Genomic DNA, 11,307 nt, shown 5'->3' with positions numbered 1-11,307 from the left:
GGTGTCTCCAATGTAGAGGAAACTGCATTGGGAGCAGCGAATGCAGTAGACTAAATTGAGGGAGGTGCAAGTGCAGCGATGCTTCACCTGAAAGGAGTGTTTGGGCCTTTGGACAGTGAGGAGGGTGGAAGTAAAGGGGCAGGTTTTGCACCTTCTGTGATTGCATGGGAGGGTGCCGTGGGAGGGAGTTGAGATGCATGGGATGATGGAGGAGTGGACCAGGGTGTTCCGGAGGGAACGGTCCCTATGGAATGCCGGCAGGGGGGTGGTGGGCGGGGAGGGGGGGTTGAAGGGAAGATGTGTTTGGTGGTGACATCATGCTGGAGTTGGCGGAAATGGCAAAGGATGATCCTTTGAATGCAGAGGCCTTCACTTTTCACCCCACCAGCCTATCATGGTTCTGGGAGGGAGAGGAAGGTGTGAGGGCAGAGGCGCGGGAGATGGTCGGACATGGTTGAGGGCCCTGTCAACCACCATGGATGGGAAATCTTGGTTAAGGAAGAAGGAAGTCATGTCAAAAGGTGTGGCTATGGGTACCCGCATGGGCCCAGTTATGCCTGTTTCTTTATGGGGTATGCGGAACATTCCTTGTTCCGGTCCTACTCAGGCCCCCTCCCACAACTCTTTCTCCAGTACATCGATGACTGTATCAGTGCTGCTTCATGCTCTCCTCTGGACCTGGAAAAATTTATTAATTTTGCTTCCAATTTCTACCCTTCCATCACTTTCACATGATCCATCACTGACACTTCCCTTCCCTTTCTTGACCTTCCTGTCTCAATTTCTGTTGATAGACTGTCCACCAATATTCATTGCAAGCCCACCGACTCCCACAGCTACCTCGACTACAACTCCTCACACCCTGCTTCCTGTAAGTATTCCATGCCATTCTCTCAGTTCCCTTGCCTCTGTTGCATCTGTTCTGATGATATCACTTTCCAAAACAGTGCTTCTGACATGTCTTCCTTCTTCCTTAACCAAGGTTTCCCACCCATGGTGGTTGACAGGGCCCTCAACCATGTCCGACCCATCTCCCGTGCCTCTGCCCTCACACCTTCCTCTCCTTCCCAGAACCATGATAGTCCTCACTTTTCACCCCACCAGCCTCCAAATTCAAAGGATCATCCTCCGCCAACTCCAGCACGATGCCACCACCAACTAACACTAACACATCTTCCCTTCAACCTCCCTGTTGGCATTCCGGTGGGACTGTTCCCTCTGGGACACCCTGGTCCGCTCCTCCATCATCCCCTTCACCTCAACCCCCTCCCATGGCACCATCCCTGCAAGCACAGAAGGTGCAATACGTGCCCCTTTACTTCCCCCCCTCTTCACCGTCCAAGGGCCCAAACACTCCTTTCAAGTGAAGCAGTTGCACTTCCCTCAGTTTGGTCTACTGCGTTTGCTGCTCCCAATGCAGTTTCTTCTACATTGGAGAGACCAAACGCACACTGGGTGACCGCTTTGCAGAACACCTTTGGTCTGTCCACAAGCATGACCCAGACCTTCCTGTCGCCTGCCATTTCAACACACCAACCTGCTCTCATGCCCACATGTCTGTCCTTGGCCTGCTGCAATGTTCCAGTGAAGCTGAACGCAAGCTGGAGGAACAGCATCTCATCTTCCGATTAGGCACTTCACAGCCTTCCGGGCTTGACATCGAGTTCAACAAGTTCAAATCATGAGCTCTCTCCTCCATCCAAATCCTTTTTTTATCTCCTTTTTTCAAATATTTATTTTCTAATTTTTATATATTTTTTTCCCACCTATTATTATTTTAAAAATTTATTTCCATTCATTGTTTTATCCCTACCTTTTAGCCTATTTTGATCTTTTCTCCCACACTGTTGCCTCCTCCCACCCCACCCCCTGTAGGGCCATCTGTCAATTGCTCATCCTGCTTTCTACTCTTAATATCAACATTAACACCTCCTTTAGCCAGTATTACCATCATCAACACCCCTTCGACCTTTTGTTTGACATCTTTTGCAATCTCTCCTTTGCCTCCACCTATCACTGGCCTTCTATCCAGCTTTGTCTGTCCCACTTCCCCCCCCCCTTAAACAGTATATATTTCACCACATTTTTACTTCTCTTTAGTCCTGAAGAAGAGCTATATGGACTTGAAATGTTAACTCTGTCTTTCTCTCCACAGATGCTGTCGGACCTGCTGGGTTTTTCCAGCAATTTTTGTTTTTGTACCAATAAAACTATTATTTGGCAGTGTCTCATTGCTGTTTGTGGGCCTTACTGTGTTAATTGACCGTGTGGCCCTAAATTACAACAATGACCACATATAAAATTATTTAATTGGCTGTGAAGCACTTTTGTGAGTCCTGAGGTTATGGAAGCTAGTCTATTAATGCAAGTGTTTTTCCTTAAAACAATATTTGTATTTAGGGCCCTCCAAATGGACCTGCTTGGTGTTGGTGGCTTCTTGCTGTTCTTCCTGTGGATCCCAAATATCAGCTTTCTGTGTTGTCTATGACGTCCTTGAAGAATCGCTTAATCAAAATTCAGAAGATTTTGACATACTTCTCCAGTGCAAGAGATCAGTCCAAGTGACAATCAGCCTGGACTTGCTTCAAGGGCCATCCAATACTCCTAATCATGATTGGACTATTTGCTATTTTTTTCATATGCAATGCTAGTTTGAGTGAGATGTAAGAAGCAGGCATGGTCTTGAACGAAGTTGCAAAACATGCTGTAAACAAAGGAAAATCTGGCCTTATTTATTTCCTAGCAAGAAGGGTGGTTGTGATAGACCATACTTTAATCCAAGCTATTTGTGAAATTTTGAATAGGCAGAAATTCAAAGAATTTCATTTGTACTGATTTGAACTACCTGTGCTGGATGCACTGAGTTCAGAGCACTGCAGATATATGCTGGCCTTTGAGCAATATAATTATTAGAAATCGAAAACTGCCATCATGATTAACACAGAATATGGATTTGTCACTATCCATCTTGAATTGGCTGAATTTTGCTAGGATATAGGTGCTAGCAACCCTCCAATACTTGCTGAATTGAGAGGCTGATGTGCAGCAAGCTATTTGACTATGGAAACTATTGCAGCTGTGCATCATGTGCCCTCACTCAGTGGCAGTGTATGCTCACTTTCCAGGAAGAGTGGCATCCCGCTTACTATTCTAATCAAAAATGGCGAACTCAACATAAAACCAGTTTTCAAATCTGGGACACTCTAGACTGTGGCTTATCATCACACCAGGCAAATATTGCATATAGTCATGAATCCTTCAAGCAAGATAGGATTCTAGATTTTCATAATGCTACATTCTAATTTTTCAGTTCTGTGAAATGTTATGTGCTGTGCAGTAAGCTTGTATCATCACAACATTCTAATTACAATAAGAGGCCAACCTTAAAACAACTGGATGTTTTTAGACTTGAATATATATCAATTCAATACAGATTACATTTGGCTAATCTATCTGTTTGCTGAAAAGTGAACTAAGCTCTGAGTCTGTTTTTGTTTTAAAAAGCAAAATTCTGTACATTGTGTTGTCCTGGTTTGTATCTTTGCTCCATGGATTTGTATTTTTTTCCTGATTTAAGTGCTGGCATTGTGTAAATATGCCAGGTATTGACTTCCTCATCTGTAAATTTGTATAAGGTTTCTACAAAATTCTAGCATTGGCTTGTATATTTAATTTATTTTTTGAATAAAGATCAGAAATAAAAACTCATGGCCTAATGTAGTTTGAATAAAATTGAGAATCATTTCGTTCACTGCCCTGATGATTTAATACTGACATACATTTCTACAAATTTCAATTCTATGTTTAATACCCAATCTGGGATAGATCCTTGAATAGGTCTATCCTCCAGTGCTTCCATCTATATAAAACTTCTTTTATCTCAATTTTTACCATTCTAATTTTTTGGGACAATTACTTCCTTACCTATTTAACAGATTCAGAAAATGTAGTAATATGTCTGATAATTCACAATCTATTGTTTAAAATACTGTAATCTTAAAACTCTGTACAAAGCAGTACACGTCAGTCTTGCATCTTATTTTTGTGCAGGATTTGTTGACGAACTATGAAAACAACTTCTACAAGCCTGTTTGCCCAGTCTTGAAGATAGCAAGAAGTCTTCCTGAGTAAAAACATTGCATCTCCACTTTACCAGTTTCTTTATGGTTTGCTTTCTGCCACACTCTGATCTTTAAAGCAATTGGATTGTCGTAACCAGGATGACAGTTCCCATGTCTTTTTTAGAATGTTGCTACCTAACATTATGTTCTCCATGCTTTCTAGCTAGAGGATGGCCCGCGGTTGCAGATGTGATCCACTGATCCCTGCAACTCCACTGGAAGGTTAAGCTGACCCCCGGCTAGCTGCTGCCTAGTCGCCTCCAGCCACCTGCCAGGCTTCGGTTTCATCTTTGTAGCATCCCTAATCTCCAAGTGTTCTCTTGCTCCAACTCCCCTCTGCTTATGACCCCATCAACTCCAATGGGTCAGGCCGAAGAGGGTGCACCTGCCCCAGAGCAGAAGACTCTTAGCAAACCAGGGCCATTCAGGTCTCAGGCTTCCAGACGACACCCACCCATGTCATCTTGGATAACAGGGCATAGTGGTCAGCAGGCTGCCTCCACCTCTGCTGCGGTTGTTGGGGCAGCACCTAGACACAGCGGTAGAGTTAGGAAAATTAAGTTTTGAATGTGCAATTGTGGCATGGGTGTTCATCCTATGTATATGTTCTTCGCAATTATAAATATATTTTGCATTTATTCATCGTCTGGTCTTGGGTATTGAATAATCAATGTGATGTAAGGTCGCATGTTCATTGAAGTGTACAAAATAAATACCCTTCCCCCACAATATGTCCCTCCGTTTCATTCAGTTGCATCAGTGATTTTCCTTTGTTCATGTCGCTGATGTGGAACTAAAGGCACTTCCCATACCAAAATGATGGCTGCGCAAGACACGCGATTCTTACATCTATGAGATACACAATGACTTCCTGCAAAGTGTTCATCAAAATTAGTGTTTATCCTGATGCTGTCACACTGAAATCTGTAGTTTGTGGATGTAGTACGTATCTTTTGCAAGCAGTGTTGTAATTTTTTCTCACAAATGCACTTTGCAATGGGCTTTATTTGTGGGTGGTTTTGGTTTTAGTATTAATCGTCAAGCACCACAGCTTTTCATGCCTCTGAGTAGCATGATTTCTTCTGTGTTTTAGGCTGAATGTTATTCCTTTATTAATCCCCTCTCTCATGCATGGAACTTGGTAACAACCAGTGACACTTGAAATATCTGCTAGAGGGGAATTTAGTGTGAGATGTTAAAGGTGTGTGTTCATCCTGATGAACCATTCACTTAGCTGTAAGGATCATAGTTTGCTCCTGAGCAGCTGCCTAACGGTTCTCCATGGAATCCCTCTGAGGGTACAGAACTCAAATTGAAATTTAATCCATGGCATGACTGTGCAACCATTGACTGAGGGATCTTTGAAATGGTTGCGCGATATTGTCCATCTCACAAAGGCCAATGTAATGGTATGAAAGCAATGCTCTGGCACATATGATGTGTGCTCAGCAGTATTGATGAAAGGAATAAGTTATGATTGATTGTTGTGTCAAAGCTCTCTGAGCTATGTCTCCCAAACGGCAAGACAATGCAGGAGGCAACCTTGGCGCGCTTCCAATTTATGTAGGGTTATGATGGTCAATGATCACATGATCCTGCTGAACCACTCACTTTCTCAATTTCCATCTTTGCACGCTCTCATGTTACTGATTACTACGTCCTAATGCCTGATGGCATCTTGGGGTTCCATTTCAAGATGTAACCTCCATTATTCAGGTTTGAGAGCTGGCATTTGGAGTGTTGGTGCTGTGTGGATGTACCTCCCTCTTGAGACGGTCTAGTGCTAACCACTGACAAATGTTTCTCCTCTTAGAGCCCCCTCGCTATGCTGCTGTAATACATGCATGAGTGCTTAAGTGTCCAATGACTTTTCAGTTGCTTGAAGAATGCCATGGTCACTGACTTGTTGGCGCCATGGTTGAAAGGTGTGTGCCTGTGAAATGCTGAGCACATTTCACAGCGGACACATGGTCCCGAGGCTACAGCACCTTCCAATAATGACCCCATCATCATGCTTGAAGGTGACCAGTCCTAGTTGTGAGATTGTTATCCTTTCATGGCATGTTGAAGATGACAATGAGGGTGTTGTTGCGTCCCCTGCATCGAGGCGTGAAGAGAACTACACTCATAAAAAGTTATCTTCAACCTTATTCATCCTAGAATCTTGTAGTAATGGGGGGTGTCATGTAGTATGGCATCCAAATGGAGTTCTTCTGAATCCCTGCCCTCTTCAAATTCATCACTTTCAACTGCCTCTTCATCCGAGGAGATGTCTAGCTCCTCCATCTTTCCTGTGTTAAAACATCCCCCCTTTGCAGTGCAATGTTGTGCAGGGTGGAGCAAACAACAATGATGCAGGACACCCTCTGTGGAGAGTACTGGATAGCCCTGTCTGATTGGTTCAAACATCTGAAATGCATCAAGATGCCAATAGTCTGCCCTATTAAGGACCTTATAACTGAATGTGTGGCATTGTATCTCTCCTCAGGTACTCTCTGGAAGACGAACAAGCGTCATTAGCCATGCTATTTGTGGGTACCCCTGATCACTGAGGAGCCAACCCTCTAAGTACCAAGCTTCTTCAAATGTCTGGGAATAACTCAGAACGTAAGAGTCATGAGAGCTCTCGGGATATTCAACACAGACGTACTGGATCTGCTTTCTTTCGTCAAAAATTAGCTGAATATACAGAGAGTGAAATCTTTTTCTATTAATGGATCTCACACGCTGCTGTCAGAGAGCTCTCAGGGCCACATGTGTGCAGTTGATGGCGTCCTACATTTACGGGAAGCCTGAGATTGCAGTGAATCCTAGTGGTCTGGCTTGCTTCAACCATGTGGAACAGCACGTAATGGTGAGCTTTACTGAAAAGGGCGTACTTATGCATTTGTGTGTTGCCGCTTGTGTGATTCTGCAGTTGCCCAGTGGAGCCCTGGAAGGGGCTTGCAAAAAAAGTTCAGGGTGGTGGTAACCTTCAGAGCAATTGGCATTGGACACCCTCCCAAGTCCGTGTGGGGTGAGTTCCTCACGGAAAATGTGGCAAATATGAGCTACTACATTCCTAGACAAGCGAAGGTGCCTGCAACACTGTCTTTCATTCATCTCCATGTATGAGCTGCATCTTTTACAGACCCTGGGCCACGTCAAACACCTTCGTGGATTTGATCCATCCTCATCAGCACCTGGGACTTCCTGTGTCCCAGCTGTCTCTTGTTCCTCAGGGCGACAGTCTTCAACTGTGCCAAATTGCCGACCTTCTTCTCCTCATTCTAATCAAGCTGATCAGGAAGGCAAAGTTGTCTGCATTCTCTACTCTGGTTTGTATCTGTTGTGACAAAATTATAATAATTTTCATAATATTTTTCTGGTTTATTGTGAAGTAGGTTTATGGGGGTAAGTATAGTTGGGTCTGTATGATTAAATTACATTTGGAGTCAAGTAGACTACAAGCTTGAAATCATCAAAAGGAGCTAGGCGCTTGACATGCTAATGAGTAAACATGGATGCTGGCTTAGCATGTAAGGTGTGAAGGGAATTCACATTTTTAGATAAATGAAGGGATTTGGATTTCAATGGAATCTTTTTCTGTTTACAATTAGCCAGATAAGCAAGGCTAAGGAGCGTGTTTATTTTTCCTAAAGGTTACTGACAATATTGGCAACAAAAAAGTATTTATATTATGAGGAAGATAGTTTCAAAGACATGTGGAACAATAGAATTTACATATTAAATGGCTTCCAGCCATTTGTGCATAAACCTGCTACATAACAAAACTGATGTTGGGGCAAAGCCATTTGGAATTCCACTGTCCTGATTTGCAGCTATTACATTCTAATAATGAGGACATGAGGAAGTTGCAGATAGATATAGATAGGTTGAATAAATGGCAATGATCTGGCAAATGGAGTTTAATGTGGGAAAATGTGAAGTTGCTCACTTTGGCAGGAAGAACACAAATGCAGAATATTACTTAAATGGAAAATGGCTGCATAATTGTGAGGTGCAGAGGGGTCTAGGTGTTCTAGTATATGAGTCACAAAAAGTTAGTATGCAGGTACAGCAAGTAATTAAGAAGGCTAATGGAATGCTATCCTTTATTACGAGAGGGATTGAACATAAAAGTAAGGACCCGCATGGGCCCCAGCTATGCCTGTCTCTTTATGGGGTATGTGGAACAGTCCTTGTTCCAGTCCTACTCCGGCCCCCTTCCACAACTCTTTCTCCGGTACATCGATGATTACTTCGGTGCTGCTTCATGCTCTCGTCGGGACTTGGAAAAATTTATTAATTTTGCTTCCAATCTCCACCCCTCCATCATTTTCACATGGTCCATCTCTGACATTTCCCTTCCCTTCCTTGACCTCTCTGTCTCAATCTCTGGTGATAGACTGTCTACCAATATCCATTACAAACCCACCGACTCCCACAGCTACCTCAACTACAGCTCCTCACACCCCGCTTCCTGTAAGGACTCCATCCCATTCTCTCAGTTCCTTTGCCTCCGTCGCATCTGTTCCGATGATGCTACATTCAAAAACAGTTCCTCTGACATGTCCTCCTTCTTCCTTAACCGAGGTTTTCCACCCACGGTCGTTGACAGGGCCCTCAACCGTGTCCAGCCCATCTCCCGCGCATCCGCCCTCACGCCTTCTCCTCCCTCCCAGAAACATGATAGGGTCCCCCTTGTCCTCACTTATCACCCCACCAGCCTCCGCATTCAAAGGATCATCCTCCGCCATTTCCGCCAACTCCAGCATGATGCCACCACCAAACACATCTTCCCTTCACCCCCCCATATCGGCATTCCGTAGGGATCGCTCCCTCCAGGACACCCTGGTCCACTCCTCCATCACCCCCTACTCCTCAACCCCCTCCTATGGCACCTCCCCATGCCCATGCAAAAGATGCAACACCTGCCCCTTCATTTCCTCTCTCCTCACCGTCCAAGGGCCCAAACACTCCTTTCAAGTGAAGCAGCATTTCACTTGCATTTCCCCCAACTTAGTCTACCGCATTCGTTGCTCCCAATGTGGTCTCCTCTACATTGGAGAGACCAAATGTAAACTGGGCGACCGCTTTGCAGAACACCTGCGGTCTGTCTGCAAGAATGACCCAAACCTCCCTGTCGCTTGCCATTTTAACACTCCACCCTGCTCTCTTGCCCACATGGCTGTCCTTGGCTAGCTGCATTGTTCCAATGAAGCCCAACGCAAACTGGAGGAACAACACCTCATCTTCCGACTAGGCACTTTACAGCCTTCCGGACTGAATATTGAATTCAACAACTTTAGGTCTTGAGCTCCCTCCCCCATCCCCACCCCCTTTCTGTTTCCCCCTTCCTTTTTTTTCCAATAAATTATAGATTTTTCTTTTCCCACCTATTTCCATTATTTTTAAATATTTTAAAATCTTTTATGCTCCCCCCACCCCCACTAGAGCTATACCTTGAGTGCCCTACCATCCATTCTTAATTAGCACATTCGTTTAGATAATATCACCAACTTTAACACCTATGTGTTCTTTTGTTCTATTGTTGTTGACATCTTTTGATGATCTGCTTCTATCACTGCTTGTTTGTCCCTACAACCACACCAACCCCCTCCACTTCTCTCTCTCTCTCTCCGCCCCCCCCACCCCCCCACACACCTTAAACCAGCTTATATTTCAACTCTTTCTTGGACTCCAACTCAAGTTCTGTCGAAGGGTCATGAGGACTCGAAACGTCAACTCTTTTCTTCTCCGCCGATGCTGCCAGACCTGCTGAGTTTTTCCAGGTAATTCTGTTTTTGTTTTGGATTTCCAGCATCCGCAGTTTTTTTGTTTTTATAAAAGTAAGGATGTTATGCTTCAGTTATACAGGGCATTGGTGAGACCGCACCTCGAATAGTGTGTAATGTTTTGGTCTCCTTATCTAAGGAAGGATGTAAGTGCATTAGAGGCAGTTCAAAGGAGGTTTACTAGATTGATACCTGGAATGAGTGGGTTATCTTATGAGAGAAGGCCGGACAGACTGGGCTTGTTAAAATGCTCAGAGAGCCGGTGCAGACACAATGAGGCAAATGGCCTCCTTCTACAACATAACAATTCTGTGAAATTTAATGGATTCCTGCCTGAATGCACTGCATTAGTAAAGGAGCCAAGCTCATTCCTTGTGCATTAGACCCTCAAGTCCAGCACTGAGCCAAGCCACGCTCTCCATGGCTTGAGCATTACAGTTATAGGGTGCCCCTTCAAATGGCCAAGATTGTTGTGCTGAACTCCTCCCACACACCCTGACATCCCTTCCGAAGCGATTTTTTTTTCATTGGAAGGTGAGCTGAAAAATGGTGCTGCTTACATTCCAGGGGAAGATTAGCTTCCAACCTCTCCCTATCACTCACCAAGTCCCTCCAATTCTCCTCTATGCTCACTGCCTCCTAAAACCCCTTTCTCCTACACTATCCAGCCTGCCCTTGTTACCCTTGAGCCCATCGTCATACATGTTGATATTTCTGTCCTCCCTCCAAACCTTTTAATGTTGCTATACCCAAGCCCTTTGTTGACCTGATCCCTCCACTTGTCGAGGCCTGTATCCTGACTTTCCAGGACCAACCCCACCCACTTCCCCCCCCTCCATCATACAATACCCTCTCCTACCCCATGACTTTTCAGCTCTTGACTTACTTTCTACGTCTCTATCTGCAGACTGTAAGAGCAGGAGTAGGCCATCTGGTCCTTCGAGCTTGCTCCATCATTCAATATGATCATGGCTGATCCTCTAACTCTATGCCTTACTCCTGCTCTTTCCCCATACACCTTGACACCTTTAGTGTCTAGAAATCTATTTCCTTCTTAAATATATTCAGTGACTTGGCCTCCACAGCCTTCTGAGGTAGAGAATTCCACAGCTTCACCACCTTCTGAGTGAAGAATTTTCTCCTTATTTCAGTCCTAAATGGCCTACCCTGTATCTTGAGACCATGACCCCTTGTTCTAGACCCCCCCAAAAATTTGAATTACACCTTTTTAAGCAGGTTTTGAACTCATACCCCATCCTGGGCCTCCGGATAACTAGTCCAGTGATATTACCACTGGAACATTGATCTCCCCTGACCATGACTGTGCCACCTGCCTCACAACACCATGCCTCTAATCCCCAAGACCAAAAATGTTATATGACTGACCGCACCCTGTAAACCATGCTGTA

General features: G+C 44.5%; 1 protein-coding gene across 4 annotated transcripts in view; it reads left to right on the top strand.

The window, feature by feature from the left end:
- Nucleotides 1-3,704, top strand: part of lonrf1l (LON peptidase N-terminal domain and ring finger 1, like) — a 34,733-nt gene extending 31,029 nt beyond the window's left edge. For all 4 annotated transcript variants that reach the window (XM_041191202.1, XM_041191212.1, XM_041191222.1 and 1 more), the window contains one exon: nt 2,401-3,704. In XM_041191202.1, coding sequence (XP_041047136.1) covers nt 2,401-2,565 — 165 coding nt within the window. In that variant the 3' untranslated portion in view covers nt 2,566-3,704. The remainder of the gene's footprint in view (nt 1-2,400) is intronic.
- The last annotated feature ends 7,603 nt before the right edge of the window (nt 3,705-11,307 follow it).

Source organism: Carcharodon carcharias, chromosome 1, assembly GCF_017639515.1.
Source record: "Carcharodon carcharias isolate sCarCar2 chromosome 1, sCarCar2.pri, whole genome shotgun sequence".
NCBI lineage: Eukaryota > Metazoa > Chordata > Chondrichthyes > Lamniformes > Lamnidae > Carcharodon > Carcharodon carcharias.
Note: the sequence above shows the minus strand (reverse complement) of the source record. Positions and strands in the feature narration are given on the sequence as shown.